The sequence below is a fragment of the Neomonachus schauinslandi genome, chromosome 4, assembly GCF_002201575.2.
Source record: "Neomonachus schauinslandi chromosome 4, ASM220157v2, whole genome shotgun sequence".
NCBI classification, from domain to species: domain Eukaryota; kingdom Metazoa; phylum Chordata; class Mammalia; order Carnivora; family Phocidae; genus Neomonachus; species Neomonachus schauinslandi.
In genome coordinates this window covers 34,552,817-34,570,349 of record NC_058406.1, presented here as the reverse complement: position 1 = coordinate 34,570,349, position 17,533 = coordinate 34,552,817, and the positions used below count along the sequence as shown (strand labels likewise).

The following is a 17,533-nucleotide window of genomic DNA, read 5'->3' as shown; positions in this document are numbered from 1 at the left end:
GCATGTTTAGTTGGGGGGGGGGCACACAGATGCATGTGTATAAACATGTTTGTGTGTTTGTATGCTTGCTCTCCTCTGGTCTGTCTTTATATGTATAACTGTGTGTATTTTGACATTATGTCTGTGAATTTATGTTTGAGAATCTGCACGAATGTGTCCCTTCTTTTTGCCAGATCTCTCTTCCCCATTCCTCTTCATCTCTCTCACCAGCTAAACACGTTCCTCATCTCTTTGCCTCCCTTATTCACCATTTTCTCAGCAAGCTCCTAAGCACTAGTCTCCCTCTACCCTAAGAGTGATTCCTTCAGCTCCACTTCTCTTCTTGCCCTGTACTTGCTTTCTTCCCTTGCCTTTCTACCTCAAGCTTCCTCTGTCTGCCCACTGGTCACTGTTTTGGAGGCTGGGGCTGGAATGCATTTGGCCTTTCCCTTTCTGAGTAGTTTCTACCCCTAGTAGGCAATGCCTGTCTTAGCCCTAGCTGACCTCCGCAGTGTATCATGTTCCTGCTACCTTCCTAACCCCTGTGCTCAGCCTGGAATTGTTATAGGAGGTAGCATGGGCTTTCAGAAGAGTCATCTGGATGCCAGTGTCTTGGTGTTTACTGTTTCATGTTTTAGTTCTGAAGTAGGGGGTGGGGGTGTGATAGGGAAGGGGTGGTATAGCTAGAGTGTGAACTAAGGACCTCTCTGTCTGCTTTATGTTCCTTTCTTTGACAAACTGTCAATTTTTTTTTCCCTCCACACTAACCAGTAAGTCGTTTTTGCTGTTTGTGGCTACTTAAGTCTTACCATCCAGCCATGGGCCCCTAACAATTTCTCAGCCCAATAGGTTGGTTTAAAAAAAAAAAGCAGCAGCCACTCCCATTTCTGTATCACGATTGCCGTTTTTTAGCAAGTGTGTGAACTCACAGTGCTTTTCTATGAATAAATCATGGATCACAGAAAATAGCATTTCTAAAATCAGAATTGTGTTCTCTCAATAAATGGGGCCCTTCTCTTCTACATTGCCCCAGACTGGGACAGGGAATTGGTTGGGCCTCTAGTGCAGTGGGTCCCTAGTGGTCTAAGGAGATGTAGAATGACAAATGAAGAATTTCCTGCCACACCACACCCCTCTCCAGAGCTCACAGGCACCTCAGACCTTGTCCCAGGAAGTAGGTACCACCATGATGGGCAGAAACACCAAAGTCCTGAGAAAATTAGAGGGTATGCTCAGAAAAGAATGCAGAGCAACCCTGAGTACCGTAGCACCTTTTGGCTTCAGAGGGCTTCTGGCCTCAAAGATGCAAGTCTAAGTCTCTACTCCTAAGAATCCTAGCCCTCCCCCATCTTTTGGTGTCAAAGCTGAAGTCCTCTCAGCTTCTCCCTGCTCACCTAGATTCCATCTTCCCCAACAAGCCTCTCTAGAATATTCTAGAAATTTCTGTGCCCCTCTCTGATCTATACTCCCCTCCATCCCCAGACACAAAGCTCTGTCAATTTGGCCTTCTATGCTGTGGGGACCCCATTTCTCTGCAAATGTCACAGCTTCAGCGCCAGGAAGCTTTACCCAACCCCATGTAGCCCTCAGGCTCGGAGAGCCGAGAGCAACATGGTAGTGAGGGCCCTGACATTGAGTCCTATAGTACATATTCACTGATATTTGAGCTCCTATGACTTGGAGGAGAAGATACAAAAAAGGGGCCCCGGAGAAGAAGCAGAGGCTAAGAAGGAACTGAGGATAAGTGCAAAGATCTTCCACAAATGAAACCATATGTTAGATTCCAACTCTACAACTTTTATTCTCCTGGAAACAATCATCTTTGTTAGTGGTAGTTGAGGGAAAAGGTGTATGCTCAGTTCTGTCGAAGCAGACGTGAGTGTCTATGCACAGCATCCACAAAGGCCCCGACGTGTTCTGGGTCCATGTCAGGGTAAAGTCCATGGCCCAGGTTGGCAATGTAGCGCTGTGGCCCAAAGTCATCCAGCATCTGCTGCACCAGCCGTCCGATCTCCTCCTGGAGGACCAACAGGGCACTGGCTACAAGGGGGCCAGCAAGCCCCTGTACTCCCTACACATAACTGTGACACATACAACATGTAGGCATGCTTCTACTCAGTGTTATTGAGTCATTCAGTCATTAACTCAAAAAATTTACTGGATGCTTAGTATGAGCCAGACAACTATAAAAAGAAATTCCTGCTTTCCTAGGGTTCACATGATATGTATAGAGGGACAAACATACAATAAAGACACACACACATTAATACAACCATATCCACAACCATGGGAGTATACGGACTCACACACACATAGGGACCCTGATTACCTCAGATGCATACAGAGCACAGGGGTCCAGGTTGCCCTGTAAGGTCACCGTCTTTCCCACACGTTCCCTGAAAGCAAAGTCAGCGCCATGTTCTGGTGACTGCACATATGGCAGCTGCACCCTCTCCACCTCACCCTTTATCACTCACCGGGCTTTCTCTGGGGCCACTGTCCAGTCGAGCCCAACCACCTCGTAGCCAGCTTGGGCCAGCTCTTCCAGGGCAAAATGTCCATCTTTAGCAAAGATGATCTGAGGGAAAGGATGGATCTCTGAGGCTACAAAGGGCCTTCCTATGCCCAATAACTTATCTTGGCTGCACCTCTGCTGCCCTCCAGTGGTCACTTCAGTCCATACAGGACATACCCGAAAGTGCCACAGGCCCACCTTCACTTACTCCAGCCCCATCCTTACCATGGGCACTGGTGCCAGGCCTGCCTCCTGCAGCCTGGCCTTCACCCGCTTGGACACATCACGGATGTAGGGCAGCGCAAACTGACTGAAGAGCTGTGGGCCAAGATGCCCTGCATGGGACTCAAAGAGCTGCAATGCCTACAGTTGGCGGCGGGGTGGGGGGGATTGGTGAAGAGAAATACATAACACACAAAGTATCTCAGGACCCACACACAACGTATCTCAAATTTTTCCCTAGTGACTTCAGACCCTCATACTGCCTAAGCTTGTAAATCCAGTTTTGCCTTCTCCACATCCCAGTGCTAGCTTTGGTCTTTGAACACATAGCATTGCCAATGTCAATGACAAGGTGGACCTAGGTGCTCCAGTCAGATCACTGTAGGCCAAGCTTCCTTCCTGCCTGGCATTAAGACACCTATCCTCTCAGGTGTAAGGAACTCTACTGCTTCTCATTCTTCTAGACCCCAGCCTTTCTCTCTCTTTCAGGACCCACCTGGGCACCAGCAGCCACTTGTCCCACCAGATATGGGACCAGAGCATCAGTGAGGATGTGAAGCAGCTGGTGACTAGCCTGTGGTTTCTGGTAAAGCCAACGCTTGGCCTGAGCCATGGTGCTTGAGCTGCCACCCTCAATCATGTATGTCATCAGAGTCCACTGCAAAAGGATACAGAGAATGTCACAGGTGTAGAAACCAGACTGATACTTCCCTTGTCTACACCAGACCCGCCAGAGTGATTTCCCCATGCCCAAGTCCCTGCCCTGTTCCACATTACCGGGGCACCAGCAAAGCCAATCAGCGGCACACGCCCAGCCAGCCGTTGTCGGGTGAGGGTGATGGCCTGGAATACATAGCCCAGCTCGGAGGCCACTGATGCTGGATCCCGGAGACGTTCTAAGTCCCGCTCTTCTCTTAATGGCTCTGGGAAGCTAGGCCCTTTGCCAGGCACCATAGTCACCTCCATGCCCAGTGCCTGGAGGGGAAGAAAATATCTGGATTCCCAACCTGTAACTCTAGGAGGAAAGGCTCTGTTCAGCCCACACCAAGAAGGAAGAAAAGGAGAATGAAACTTGGCCCAACTCCATCTCTTTCAGCACAAGTTTTTTCCTCTGTCCAGTGAGGATAAGGGCTTATCTTGAGCCTTGATTATCTTTACCCTTTCTTACCCATCAGGTTTGAGCGGGTACCTGGGGTACAACAAGGATATCAGAGAAGATGATGGCAGCATCCAGAGGGAAGCGACGCAGTGGCTGTAGGGAATAGAAGACAGGTTACTAGGAGGCAAGCTGAGGGCATAAGTCCCTCCCTTTTTTGTGAAGGCCTCACCTGCAAAGTCAATTCACAGCAGGCCTCTGGGGAGCGACAGGTGCTGAAAAAGTCCTGAGCAGCCCGAGTTTCCCTAAACTCTGCAGACAAAAGAAGAAAAGCAGGGCTCAACCTTTTTTTTTTTTTTTTTTTAAGATTTTATTTATTTGACAGAGAGAGAGACAGCAAGAGAGGGAACACAAGCAGGGGGAGTGGGAGAGGGAGAAGCAGGCTCCCCACTGAGCAGGGAGCCCAATGCGGGGCTTGATCCCAGGACCCTGGGACCATGACCTGAGCGGAAGGCAGATGCTTAAAAACTGAGCCACCCAGGCGCCCCAGGGCTCTCAACCTCAGGGAACCTCTGGATCCCTCCCTTCCCCCTCAAAATCTTTTCACCCTCCAGAGTTTCACTTAGATTCCCGGGCCCTGACCTGGTAAGTAGCGGCCTGCCTGCCGCATGCACCAAACGGGAGTGTAGTCTGTGTCTTCTCCCCAGGCTGCTCGCAGGAACGTGTCATTCTTCAGCTCTGGAAAACCCTGGGATCTGGAGATCAGGAGAGGGCGGGGGTAGGTGTCAGTAAGCTAGGCCAGGGGTTGGGGAAGGCCTGGGTTTTTTGTTTTTTGTTTTTCTAAGATTTTATTTATTTATTTGACAGAAAGAGACAGCGAGAGAGGGAACACAAGCAGAGGGAGTTGGGAGAGGGAGAAGCAGGCTTCCCGCCCTAGCAGGGAGCCCAAAGCGGGGCTTGATCCCAGGAGGCTGGGATCATGACCTGAGCCGAAGGCAGACGCTTAACGAAACTGAGCCACCCAGGCGCCCCATGGCCTGGGTTCTTAAGGCGGATTCATTCCAACACCACTATCGGCCTTCTCCAGCTAGTTCCTAAACTTTGGCTCCCCGCCCATACCACCTCGTCTTTGCCTATCAGATGGTACACAAGACTAGAAGGGCCCGCGCTGGGGCCTGTATCTTCAACACAGCCCCAACTTCCCCCAGCTCAAAGCCACTGGAGAAACTGGGGGAAGGGCGGAATGATAGCCCAGTTAGAATTGATCGAGGTCTTTGGACCAGAAAATCTCAGGAACAGGGCAACCAATCGGAAGCTGGTAGATCCCCAGGCTAGGGGACAGTGAATGAGAAAACAGAAGACGGTCCCAAAATACGGATCCTAACTGAGGACTAGAAAATCCTGGAGGCATCCCCTAAATGAAAGTCTCTGGAATCCATGGGTGGAGGATTAGGGATTCCAGCGAGAGGAGTCGGGTCGGAAGCTCTCCAAAGTGGGGAAAGAGAGGTATAGGGACAGATTCCTGAGATGGAAGACTCAGGTCAGAAGCCACGCGGGCCATACCGCGTGGTGCAGAGAACTCACCCCAACCCGTTTGCCTCCATGATAAGCCTTCGGTAACTGCGAGCACAGTCCCCACTTTAACCTCAACCGGAGCCTGTGAGATCAGGCTCCACCCTTTCCTGGAATGAGCCAAGGCCGCCGCCATGTTGAAAGTCACATGATCAGACACGGGCCTTTAGCTCCGGGGCTGCCCCGGCTGCTGCCTGGAGGCCCCCCTCCCCCCCCCAAAAAACCTCTCTCCACCGTAAAGTCAGCTGTAGCGTCGCAGCAACGAACGCCCCGCCCGCCAAGAACTCCGCAAATAACTACACCTTACCGTGGCATCAGGAATTTCCTCTCCTCTGATGGCCTGGAAATCCGGAAGTTTCGGCCGAGGCTCATTTTACTCCCCTGCTCCATGATTCTAAAAATCTTATGCCTAGCGACCAGACACACAGTGGATTAAAGAACCAAGCTGTACAGGGAAATGAAATAATTTAATATGTATATTACTGGGGCACCTGGGTGGCTCAGTCGGTTAAGTGTGGGACTTGTGATTTCGGCTCAGGTCATGATCTCCTGGGTCCTGAGATTGAGTCTCCAGTGGGACTCCACACTCCTCTGGGAGTCCGCTTGGGATTCTCTCCCTCTGCCGGTACCCCCACTCATGTGTGTGCAGGCACCTCTTTCTCAGTCTTTAAAAAATATGTATTATCTATTAAGAGGCGGGCCCTATAGTAGGTGCAGAAGTTACAGTGGTCACCAAGACAGCCCTTTCCTTTAAGGAGCTACAGACTGGTGGATCAGCAATCAAAATGTTTTAAGAGGAAAAGGCTAGAAGCAGCTAGCAAGCCTCCTTCCTTAACTGGGCAAAGCTGTGGGGGTGTTCCAAGCAGAGGGAACAGCATGTGCAAAGAGAAGATGCAAAAGAACAAATGGCTATTATGGGAACCAGAAGACCAATCTGGTGGAATTAAAGAGGCTAGAGATGTCTTCAGGGTCCAGGTCATGCGGGCTCTTGTGAGATTCATTTGTCCATTGTATTCTGTAGTAGCATGGTAGCATACAGATAGCTTGGAGAGAAGGGAAGAGGGGCACTATGTTCCCAACTTCCTAGGGAGGAAAAAAAAAAAAGGAAAACTGTCACAATTACATGGGATCATATATTCTTTCTTTCTTGAAAATTTTGATTATTTGAAAACTATATCCCAAAACAAAGTTTCCATCCAAGTGTCCATCAACAGATGAATGGATAAACAACATGTAGTATGTACATAAAACGGAATATTAGTCGACCTGTAAAAAAAAATTAAGTTCTATTCATGCTATAATATTGTTGTAATATTATGCTAAGTTAAATAAGACAGACCCAAAAGGACAAATATTATATGGTTCCATTTATGAAATATCTAGAATAGGCTAATTCATAGAGGCAGAAAGTAGATTAGAGTTTACAGAGCAGGCCATGAGAAGTTATTGCTTAAAGAGAAGGCCTTTCTGCTTAGAATGATGAAAAGTTTTGGGAATAGGTAATTGTACTCTTAAAATGGCTAACAACAAATTTACACTTATTTTACCACAATTTTTAAAAATATATCAAAAACCATTGTACACTTTAAATGGGTGACTTATATGGAACCTGAATTATATATCAATAAAACTTTTTTAAAGCTGTTTGCAGGGGAGGGAGACAATTTCCTTTTCCTCCATGATTATACTTCACCAACAGCTCCGGTCCTTTTTTTTTGCCTCCATCCTATCTAGCCACTTTGGACCTATCTTCCCACATTGCACCTTTCCTCTCATCTGGTTCAGAATTACTGGGAGAAACTGCATAATGACCACCAGTGTCCTAGAATTAGGAGTAACCACCAGGATTAACCCCGAATGACTCAAGACTCCTGTCAGTGGTAGGGCTGAGGAGGGGATTATTCTCCCCCCAAACATTTTAGCAACACTGCCCCTAGGATGAGGAGCCTGAGAGGATGTCTATTAGATTTTTAAAGATTCTTCTGGTTGGAGTATGACTCGTGGGGGTGGGAAGGCAAAAACAGGCCAGAGAACCATAAAAATGTCTGTTGCAATGATCCAGGCTAGATAGAATGGTGGTTCAATGAGGGTATAAAATGGTGGCAGCAATGAGGATGGACAGGAAGAAATGGATCAGGTAAAGACAACTGAACTTGGGTCTGGTTGGCTCAGTGCGAGGCACATTGGTTTGTAGTAAGTTTAAGTATCCGAGTACACAGGGTAATACGGCGGGCGCGCGGGGTGCCCTTAGTCCAGAACTTACGGCGAAGGCTGGCCGAAGGCGGGGCGGAGCGTGGTGGGAAGCTTGGTCAGCCTTCGCGGCGGCGGCGGCGGCGGCGGCGGCTCCCCGAGCCGAACCGCCGCCCCTGGGCTTTCCTTTAACACTTCACCATGGCAGGCCCAGGGCCGGGCGCGGCTCTGGAGTCCCCGCGGCAGTTGCTGGGCCGCGTGCGCTTCCTGGCAGAGGCAGCGCAGAGTCTCCGCGCCGGACGGCCGCTGCCGGCGGCGCTGGCCTTCGTGCCACGCGAGGTGCTCTACAAGCTTTACAAGGACCCGGCGGGTCCGTCGCGCGTGTTGCTGCCGGTGTGGGAGGCGGAAGGCCTGGGGCTGCGTGTGGGAGCCGCGGGCTCCGCCCCTGGTACCGGCTCCGGGCCCCTCCGCGCTGCCCGTGACAGCATTGAGCTTCGGCGCGGCGCCTGCGTGCGTACTACGGGCGAGGAACTGTGCAACGGCCACGGGCTCTGGGTGAAGCTGACCAAGGTACCCCCTGGCCTGCCCTGGGCCCCGCAGAAGACCCCCGGCGCCAGGGAAGCCCCAGGCTGTTCTCTTCCCATCCCCCATCTTGAGCTAGCATTGCGTTCAGTGTCCTTTGCCTTGGGCCGGGCAGGGCGGGCAGCTGGGCAGTTCCCTGACGGCGGTGCCTGCCTTGCGCGTCTCGGCAGGAGCAGCTGGCAGAACACCTGGGCGACTGCGGGCTCAACGAAGGCTGGCTGCTGGTGTGCCGACCGGCGGAGGGCGGGGCCCGCCTCGTACCCATCGACACTCCAGACCACCTCCAACGGCAGCAGCAGCTCTTCGGCGTGGACTACCGACCGGTGCTTAGGTCCTGCAATTGAAGGGGCGAGGCTTGCTGCTGGACGGCTTGGCCCGGAAGGGTTGGAAACTAGGCGGGCACAGGCCGGGAGGTGGGATATGGAGTGAAGGCAGGGTTAAAGGCAGGAAGGGGCGGGACCTGAATGGGGCTGGGGTGGAGCTTCTGGAGGCACAGTCTGGTGGAGATTGAGCTCTGGAGAAAGCTCTCTGGGGGTGTCCCGCTGCCCACTGATGTCTCCCCATCCCCTACTCTGTGCCCACAGATGGGAACAGGTGGTGGACCTGACATACTCTCATCGCCTTGGATCAAGGCCCCAGCCAGCCGAGGCATACACGGAAGCTGTACAAAGATTACTGTGAGTGAGCTGGGGTGGGCTAGGGAGGAAGAATTTCCAGGACTGGGCCTGACCTAATTAGGGACTTGGGGTTGCGTAGCTATGTGCCCCCGACGTGGACCTACGAGTGCGACGAGGACCTGATCCACTTCTTGTACGACCACCTGGGCAAGGAGGATGAGAACCTGGGTAGCGTGAAGCAGTATGTGGAGAGCATAGACGTTTCCTCCTACACGGTGGGTTCTGGGACTCCTCCCACCCCAAGCAAGGTGTCACTTCTTGCTAGATCCAGAACCCTCACCTTTAGGCCAGGGCCAAACCTAAATCCCCACAGGCCAGACTCAGTCCAGCACCCCATTTTGGAAGTCCTGTAGGAATCCCTAGACACTTCCCCCATACCAGCTGTGCTTTTAACCCAGCTCCATGTGCAGGGAGTGGGGTAAACACTGTCTCCACGTCTCTGCCCCTCCCCAGGAGGAGTTCAATGTGTCCTGCCTGACGGACAGCAATGCAGACACCTACTGGGAGAGTGATGGGTCCCAGTGCCAGCACTGGGTACGGCTTACCATGAAAAAGGGCACCATTGTCAAGTGAGTGGGCTCTGAGGTAGGACAGAGTGGGTGGGCCCCATGCCTGTAAGTGTACAGAGATCCGTGTGCATACTCTGACCACCCAGGAAGCTGCTACTCACAGTGGATACCACAGATGACAACTTTATGCCAAAGCGAGTAGTGATCTATGGGGGCGAAGGAGACAACCTGAAGAAGCTGAGTGACGTGAGCATTGATGAGTGAGTGAACAAGCTGGTCTGGAGGGGAAATGAGGCATGATTCTAGCAATGGGGCCTGGCCCCACTTGGAAGTATAAGGTCAGGTGAGAGCCCAGCAATCCCTGAAGGCAAGGGGTATTCAAAGTGCCTCACATCCATCTCCGCAGGACCCTGATCGGGGATGTATGTGTCCTGGAGGACATGACCGTTCACCTTCCAGTCATCGAGATCCGCATCGTCGAGTGCCGAGGTAGGGCTTCAGGCAATAAGGGGGAAGGGAATCCCAGTGTATAGATAGTGGCTAGCTGCTAGTGAGTAAGGAGAAGAAATGGGCTTGGAGTTGGGATGAGGGTGATAGCTGAACTAACTCCAAGATGTGAAGCTTTGGGCCTGAGCCAGATGGGAGACACCAGGTATAGGCCTGCCTTAAAGCCGTAGAAGTGGTTGGGCTCATCTGAAGAGGAACTGAGTTGGGATCCTCAGGCATTCCAATATTATAGGGATGGATGGAGGGACCGGCAAAGAATATGATAATCAGAGTCAGATGAGCAGAAGGGGATCTCAAAGGTCCCAGGTTTCTAGGGGCTAAAGGTAACAAAAGCCTGAGCATTCAGGAGCCATTCTCAGGTCTGAGGGCCGAGGAGGCAGCTAGTGCCCTAAGTAACCTCACTCTGACTTCTTCCCCCAGATGATGGGATTGATGTGCGTCTTCGAGGGATCAAGATCAAGTCATCTAGACAGCGGGAACTAGGGTTGAATGCAGACCTGTTCCAGCCGACCAGTCTGGTGCGATATCCACGTCTGGAAGGCACTGACCCTGAAGTCCTGTACCGCAGAGCTGTTCTCCTGCAGAGGTGGCTGTGGTCCTGTGCCTGCCCGGCCTTCCTTCCCCCAACCCTGAACCATCTTTGTCCGTATAAAGGAGGTTCCCCAGGCCCTATAGTGTAAGCTGTTCCACTTCAAGAGTGTCAGAGCAGATCCTGGGTCCCGCCTTCTCCCATCCTCATGTGTTGGGGGGTGAGGGGGTCTTAAATCTGTGCCACCCTCTTTAGTTGCATTATCTTTACCCACTCACCCCAGATTCATAAAGATCCTAGACAGTGTCCTGCACCACCTGGTACCTGCCTGGGACCACACACTGGGCACCTTCAGTGAGATTAAGGTGAGCCTGGCCCCCCCCCAGTATTGCTGTCAGCAATGGGCTCCTCCTTCTGCTCATGCAAGTGTTCTCTCTTCTACAGACTTCCTAAAACCTGCTCTAGGCCTGGACCTTTGCTGGGCTCTAGGAATGTAGGAAGAAAGCCAGACACAAATAGTTAAAATGTAGTGTTCGGGTTGCTGTTCTCCCAGATAGTATGTGAAATATATAAGAGCTGAGGGAGGAGAAGTATCAGCATAGACAGGGGAAGCTGCGGAAAAGGTACATGCTGGGAGTTGTTAGCTGCGAGGATGACCGGAGAGAAGCGCGCAGGTAGATGTGAGTATGACTTGGGGATGAGGCTAGGTAGGCAAACAGCGGGCCCTGATAGCAGAGGGCACCATGGGCCAGGCTGTGAAGAAGGGACTATGTCCTAGGTCAGTGGAGCCATCAGAAAGGTTTTGAGTAGGTAATGACAAAGTTTGATTTTTTTGTTTTAGAAAGCTCCCCCTGGTGGTTGGACTAAGGGAGGAACTGGAAACAAGGAAGAGGAGCGTGGTCGGGGGGGATGGACTAGGCATGGGCTGGAATTATGGAATTGGGTCCAGGCGTAGAGGAAGGTCCCAGAGCCTGGACAGACACTGACTGCCTGCCAGTCTTGCTCTGGCCGCCTCTCTTCACCAGCAAGTGAAGCAGTTCCTGCTGCTGTCACGCCAGAGGCCAGGCCTGGTGGCCCAGTGCCTGCGTGACTCCGAGAGCAGCAAGCCCAGCTTCATGCCACGCCTGTACATCAACCGGCGCCTTGCCATGGAGCATCGTGCCTGCCCCTTAAGGGACCCTGCCTGCAAGAATGCAGTCTTCACCCAGGTCTGGACCACCTGGGGTCGATTGAAGGGAGGGTCAATAAAGGGTCTGGGAGCTGGGCCATGAGGGACCTAAGTAAGGTCTTTGGGCCAGAGTGGGGCAAGATCTTGACACAGACTTCCCTACAACTCCCTTCCCTTTCCCCTGCCCCCAGGTTTATGAAGGCCTCAAGCCCTCTGACAAGTATGAAAAGCCTTTGGACTACAGGTATGGCATGAGGGTGAGGGACTTGTGCTGGGCCCACATAAACTATACATCCCCTCACACTGCCTCTGGAACCCCTCACCATTACCCCTGTGGCCCCTACTCCTGGCTGGGGTCTGGGCTGGTGAAATGTCCTGAACCCTGACCCAGCATGGTAACAAAGATCCACCCCTTCTTACAGGTGGCCCATGCGCTATGACCAGTGGTGGGAGTGTAAATTCATTGCAGAAGGCATCATTGACCAAGGTGAGTGCCTGAGGAAGGATAATGAGGGTCCTGCCCTATTTAGAGTGGTAGAGGCTTCTGGGATCACAGCTAACCAAGATAGAGGACCTATTTATTACCTCTTTATGGGGGCTGGGGCTCTTGAATGCCCCAGCTGAGAGCATCTGTCTGTCATTTCAGGGGGTGGTTTTCGGGATAGCCTGGCAGACATGTCAGAAGAGTTGTGCCCTAGCTCAGCAGACACCCCTGTGCCTCTGCCCTTCTTCGTGCGCACAGCCAACCAGGTAATCTCCTATCCCTACTTCTCAAGTTGTTTCTGCTGCTCATCTCTGCAAACCTCCCAGGTGCTGACCTAGAGAGGGGGCAGAGGAGGGACCAAGTTGCCTGGGGCAGCCTCTGGGCAGACAGGGAAGGAGGAGCAGTCAGAGGGATCATTCAGGGCCTCCGGTGGAAGGTGTGCAGGCAAGTCTTTGGAGAGTCTGGGGCAACAAAGTAGGGTCCATTCCACGCCATGCTAACAGCTCTGTCTTGGGAGCAGGGCAATGGCACTGGTGAGGCCCGGGACATGTATGTGCCCAACCCCTCCTGCCGAGACTTTGCCAAATACGAGTGGATCGGACAGCTGATGGGGGCTGCCCTTCGGGGTAAGGAATTCCTGGTGAGTAGCCTAATCTCCACCTCCATCAGATCAGCCCGGCCCCTGGAAGGAAGAAGGGCCAGCTAAACCTGGGCAGCCCAAGATGAGAATACAGTAGTATTTGTCCCATAGGTCCTGGCTCTGCCTGGTTTTGTGTGGAAGCAGCTCTCTGGTGAGGAGGTGAGCTGGAGCAAGGACTTCCCAGCTGTGGACTCCGTACTGGTAAGTAGGGCCTGGACCCGGTGTTTCCTCTGCACAGCCCCTGAAAGTCACTGTTCCTCAAGAGTGTCCTGAACCTTCTCTAACCTCACACATGCTCCTTTGCCAATTCCTTCTATTCCCATGGTTTCAACTACTGTCTTTATTCTGGTGATCCCCAAATCCTTACCTCTAACTCCAGCCTCTTTCCTAAGCCTGGACCCATATATGCATCTGCCTGCTGGACGTCTGCCCCAGGATGGCACCTCAGGCTCAGCACAGTCTTCATCACCTCCCCATTCTACTGCCCTCTAGGGCTGTCTCAGAATGGCACCACTGTCCACCCCTCCCCTATGCCAAGGCCCTCAGTGCCATCCTCCACTCCTCCTTCTCCCTCACCTCCTACCTTCTGTCACATCTCCCTCTGGAATCTGTCCACTTCTTTGATCTTCCTGGTTCAGGCCACCTTTCTTTCTGACACTACCACTGACTACAAAGCTGGGGATCCTAACTCCGTTCTTACCCATGTGATCTCCGGCAGCCAGAGTAATTCATTTTCTTCCCCTTGTTTAAACCCTTCGGTGGCTCTGCCCTGGGTTTAGGGTAAAATGCAGAACCCGACAAAGCCTTATATGATCTCTATATCCCTGGCCACTTGGCTCCAGCCAAAGAGATTCCACAGACCTTTTGCTCTTTCTACTTTTTTTCAAGGTGTGCTCTGTCCTGACTTCCTTGTGGCCCAGCAAACTCGCAGGCATCATTTGGGTCTCAGCTTAGATGCCATTTCTTCCAGGACACCTTCCCTGGCAGCCAAGGCTGGCGAGGTGTTGTCTTGATGCTTTCACAGTCCTTGTTCAGACCCCCTCACTGCCCTCATCCGCGCGCATGGGGACTGCCTGGTCTAGCTGTCTCTCCTGCTTCCCTGTCAGCATCTTGAGAGAAAACAAGGACTGTCTCCACAATGAAAGGCCAACCTCCTTGCCTCTCTCCAACCCCCAGGTGAAGCTCTTGGAAGTGATGGAAGGCATGGACAAGGAGACATTTGAGTTCAAATTTGGGAAGGAGCTAACATTCACCACTGTACTGAGTGATCAGCAAGTAGTAGAGTTGATCCCTGGGGGTGCAGGCATCGTGGTGGGATACGAGGACCGTTCCCGTTTCATCCAACTGGTGCAGAAGACCCGGCTCGAAGAGAGCAAGGAGCAGGTATCACCCAGAGGCCGGCAGAACAGAGGGCTTTGCACAGCTCCTAATAGGCAGAGCCCAGCCTGATAGGCCACCAGTACCCGATCACAAGAACTCTGGCCCCCACCGTTCCTCTGCTCCACATTCCTGCTTTTCAGGGGGGTTCAGAGATGGCCCGCAGTGCTGAACAAAGATCATGTCCCCCATTATCTCTGTGAGTGGAGGCCAAGTATCCCACCACACACTGACTCGGAAGCTGTACCCCCTTCCCTAGCCAGGCCTTTCCCTCCCTCCCCAGCTGGCAGCCATGCAGGCAGGTCTGCTGAAGGTGGTGCCGCAGGCTGTGCTGGACTTGCTGACCTGGCAGGAACTGGAAAAGAAGGTGTGCGGGGACCCGGAGGTCACCGTGGACGCTCTGCGCAAGCTCAGTGAGTGTGGGGCAGGGCAGTGCAGGGCTGGGGGCTTAAGTACTAGGTAGGTTGGGACCTAAGAACGAATCTGACCTCGTCCCCAGCCCGGTTTGAGGACTTCGAGCCATCAGACACTCGGGTGCAGTACTTCTGGGAAGCACTGAACAACTTCACCAATGGTGAGTGGAAGAGGAGAGAGTGATGCCTGGGCTCGGATTCCACTTGTGGGATACCGAGGCAGGGCAGAAGTTGTGGACACACACACACGCACCCCGCCCCCGTCATTGCGGACCCTGATTTCGTTCTCTGTCCAGAGGATCGGAGCCGCTTCCTGCGCTTTGTCACTGGCCGCAGCCGGCTGCCAGCACGGATCTACATCTACCCAGACAAACTGGGGTGAGTGGGGCCAGAGCCGGGCGAGGCTTGCTTGCCAGAGGGGCTGTGGCTGGCTCTGCCTTCTCCCCGCACACTCACACATCAGACCCCTACCCTGTGTCCCTACAACTCTTCCTAACCTGTGGCCTGTCCATGCCCCCAGCTACGAAACCACAGACGCACTGCCGGAGTCTTCCACTTGTTCCAGCACACTCTTCCTACCGCACTACGCCAGGTGGGTCTCCTAGGCTGGAGCCTAGAGAGTGGGGAGTGGGGGAAGGAGCGGCATCCTAGGGTGGAGGAGGACTTCGAGTACTGAAGTGCACGAACTGGAGTCCCGTTGCCCCTAGCCCGTGTGCACTGGCCCTGGTGGCGATGGAAGGACCTCTGCACCTGGCGCTGACCACGTCCCCGTCTCCCTCAGTGCCAAGGTGTGCGAGGAGAAGCTCCGCTATGCAGCGTACAACTGCGTGGCCATTGACACCGACATGAGCCCTTGGGAAGAGTGAGGGGGCGCCAGGGGGCAGCCTCGGGCCAGCGGGACTGTGCCTGCACAGGTCCCACTAGGCGGCGCACAGGGTGAAGACACAGTCCCTGGACCGGTTGGGGTCTGCGCGCTCCTGACCTGAGCTGACACGCTCTGAAAGACAGTACACCCGTGTGTCTAGTTGGAGTGGGGGCGGTTGACTGACCCTGGTGGCCCAGCCCCGCGACCCACAAGCCGTATGCGTGCTCGGGCTTGCTTCCCGAGTTATTTAGCCTCTGTGTGAGGGAATCTTCCCACAAGCCCAGCACAAGCTGCCAGGCCTGAGCTACTTGAAGGGGGCCTTCTAGCTCCCCACCCCATGGACTTTACTTCAGGGTTTGGTTGTTTTTTGTTTTTTTGGGTGTTTAGGGGGCTTTTTGTTTTGGGGGGTTTTTTTTGTTTTGTTTTTTTGCTCCTCCTTTTTTCTCCTTGTTTTTCTCTGGCTTCAGCCTGGATTCAAAGCTAAAACCTCTGGAGGGTAGTGGAGGCTCCTCCCCGGACAAGGCATCAGGGATAGATAGAGAGTAATGGCCATCCTCTTTGGTCACCTGCCCCAGGAATGAAGCAGCAGCTGAGCACCTTCTCCCTCACATACTTATCTTTTCCTCCTCTCCCTCCATACCCAAAGTGTGAGCTCTGCCCTTCCTCCAACCCAGTCTTAACTGACAAAGTGCCACCACCTTCCCTGGCTCAGAACCTACATCTACTCAACATTCAATCTTTACTACCACCACCATCACACCATATTCAACCCTTACGCATCACCTCCAGGCTGATTCCCCATCTGCTGTGTCATCCCCAGCATGGTGCAAGGTTAAGGCCAGTTATGTCCTCTCTGAAATCTTCAGTAGCTCCCTTTCACCCAACTCAAAGCCTAGACTTTAAACCTACTCCTAAGTCTTAATGCAGGTCCCTGCCCCAGTCCTCCCTTCCTTAAGGGCCTCCATGACACTCCATCAAAGAAGGTCTTACACATGGGAAAGTTTAATAAATGGATGTATTCATTCCTTCAGAATGTGTTTATTGGGCTACTGGGGAATGGCAGGGAAGGTTCTTCTAGGACTTCAGGGACCTGGGCTGGAAGTCAGGGAGATTGTGTGTCAAGTGGGAGTGGTGGGTCTTCACAGTGACAAACATTAAATCTGAAGCTGAGCAGGGAAATAAGGGTGCTACTATGGGGAGGAGTGGTTCACGGAGCCTCGCCTGGCATCTTCTGGGATGGGTGTGGTGATTGGGAGGGTGGGAGCCCACCTTCAGGAACCAGGTGGGCAGAAAAACTTGACATCGTAAAAGACAAAGCCTTGAGATGGCTGATAAACCAGCCAGGTCAAACTTTTGACAAAAGACGCAGCAGCATAGCTACCCATCCACACCCGACACTGCCTCTAGTTACCACACAGCTAAGAAGCTGTCTTTAAGAACAAGTACCAGGTGAGAGATCTCCGGCACATAGAGACCAGCCCCCCTCCCCCAGCGGAAGGAGTCAATGTCAAATGCAGTCTCAAGGGAAGTGGCATTCTCCCAACGCTTCTCCACGCTGCCCTCTAGGGCGAGTCCTGACGCTACCCTGGCTGGGAAACGCCAGGCCTTGGCCTTGAGCCCTGCCCCCTGGGGCTGCGTGTAATCCAAGGCCTATCTCCCCATAACTCTTGAGTCTGACACCCCAGCTGAGCCTCCCAGGCAGCCCTCATCTTGTGGCTCCCCAATTCCTGTGCCTTGGGTGGTCCACGGGAGACATACCTTCCTTTTCCAGCAGCCTCTTCTTGCCCAGGGAGCTGGAAGGGTAGGAGCCCCAGAAGCCACGCTCCCATCAGCTCTGTTCTTCCCAGCAAGCTCTCTCCGCTCTTGTGCATCCTGCCCCCTCAGAGATATCATTCCCCTTCTGTGCTCAGGGAAGAGCATGGCCAGCATACACCTGCTGGAGGTAGTCTGTTTCTGTGTCTTTGGTACTGGCCACTTAAGTCTTTGGTCCCCCTTTTACCAAATTGGGTTCACACTGCATATTTTGTAGCTTGCTTTTCATCCATTCATTCAGTAAATGCATCAAACACCTATCTATGTCAGGCACTATACTAGGTACAGTGGGGAAAATATTGGCCAAACATAATTTGTGCTCTCTTGGAATTTAAACTCTAATGGGAGAGGAAACAGTATATTAAACAAATAATTGCATAAACAACATTTAATAGC

General features: G+C 52.8%; 2 protein-coding genes across 4 annotated transcripts; one reads left to right on the top strand and one right to left on the bottom strand.

Moving 5' to 3' along the window:
* Nucleotides 1-1,755: 1,755 nt before the first annotated feature.
* On the bottom strand, nt 1,756-7,666 carry UROD (uroporphyrinogen decarboxylase). Of its 3 annotated transcripts, XM_044914495.1 has the most exons (11): nt 7,648-7,666; nt 5,692-5,778; nt 4,455-4,567; nt 4,045-4,124; nt 3,906-3,968; nt 3,494-3,691; nt 3,213-3,374; nt 2,720-2,857; nt 2,457-2,557; nt 2,309-2,375; nt 1,756-1,996 (listed from the first exon to the last, which is right to left on the bottom strand). In XM_044914495.1, exons 2-11 carry the CDS (start codon nt 5,772-5,774, stop codon nt 1,835-1,837), a joined length of 1,167 nt encoding a protein of 388 aa, XP_044770430.1. In that variant the 5' UTR covers nt 5,775-5,778; nt 7,648-7,666; the 3' UTR covers nt 1,756-1,834. The 3 variants fall into 3 exon arrangements, with proteins under 3 accessions (XP_044770430.1, XP_021539935.1, XP_021539936.1); XM_021684260.2 differs by lacking the exon at nt 7,648-7,666 and having other exon boundaries at nt 5,692-5,873; XM_021684261.1 differs by lacking the exons at nt 5,692-5,778; nt 7,648-7,666 and adding an exon at nt 5,397-5,495.
* Nucleotides 7,667-7,702: 36 nt separating this feature from the next.
* Nucleotides 7,703-16,331, top strand: HECTD3 (HECT domain E3 ubiquitin protein ligase 3). Its single transcript, XM_021684259.2, has 21 exons — nt 7,703-8,144; nt 8,327-8,487; nt 8,741-8,833; nt 8,913-9,048; nt 9,287-9,402; nt 9,489-9,602; nt 9,749-9,831; nt 10,270-10,435; nt 10,662-10,743; nt 11,404-11,586; nt 11,738-11,790; nt 11,969-12,033; nt 12,193-12,296; nt 12,551-12,670; nt 12,782-12,871; nt 13,847-14,053; nt 14,331-14,460; nt 14,547-14,621; nt 14,757-14,838; nt 14,981-15,052; nt 15,242-16,331. Exons 1-21 carry the CDS (start codon nt 7,776-7,778, stop codon nt 15,324-15,326), a joined length of 2,586 nt encoding a protein of 861 aa, XP_021539934.1. The 5' UTR covers nt 7,703-7,775; the 3' UTR covers nt 15,327-16,331.
* The last annotated feature ends 1,202 nt before the right edge of the window (nt 16,332-17,533 follow it).

Bases quoted from the DNA above. Each gene is read 5' to 3' on its own strand.
- UROD (XM_044914495.1), bottom strand. From the start codon at position 5,774: ATGGAGCAGGGGAGTAAAATGAGCCTCGGCCGAAACTTCCGGATTTCC. The intron at 4,125-4,454 runs GTCAGGGCCCGG...TTTTGTCTGCAG, and splicing joins GGCAGGCCGCTACTTACCAG to AGTTTAGGGAAACTCGGGCT. The intron at 1,997-2,308 runs GTAATCAGGGTC...TTGGTCCTCCAG, and splicing joins GTGCTCTGTATGCATCTGAG to GAGGAGATCGGACGGCTGGT.
- HECTD3 (XM_021684259.2), top strand. From the start codon at position 7,776: ATGGCAGGCCCAGGGCCGGGCGCGGCTCTGGAGTCCCCGCGGCAGTTG. The intron at 9,832-10,269 runs GTAGGGCTTCAG...TTCTTCCCCCAG, and splicing joins CCGCATCGTCGAGTGCCGAG to ATGATGGGATTGATGTGCGT. The intron at 12,872-13,846 runs GTAAGTAGGGCC...TCCAACCCCCAG, and splicing joins CAGCTGTGGACTCCGTACTG to GTGAAGCTCTTGGAAGTGAT.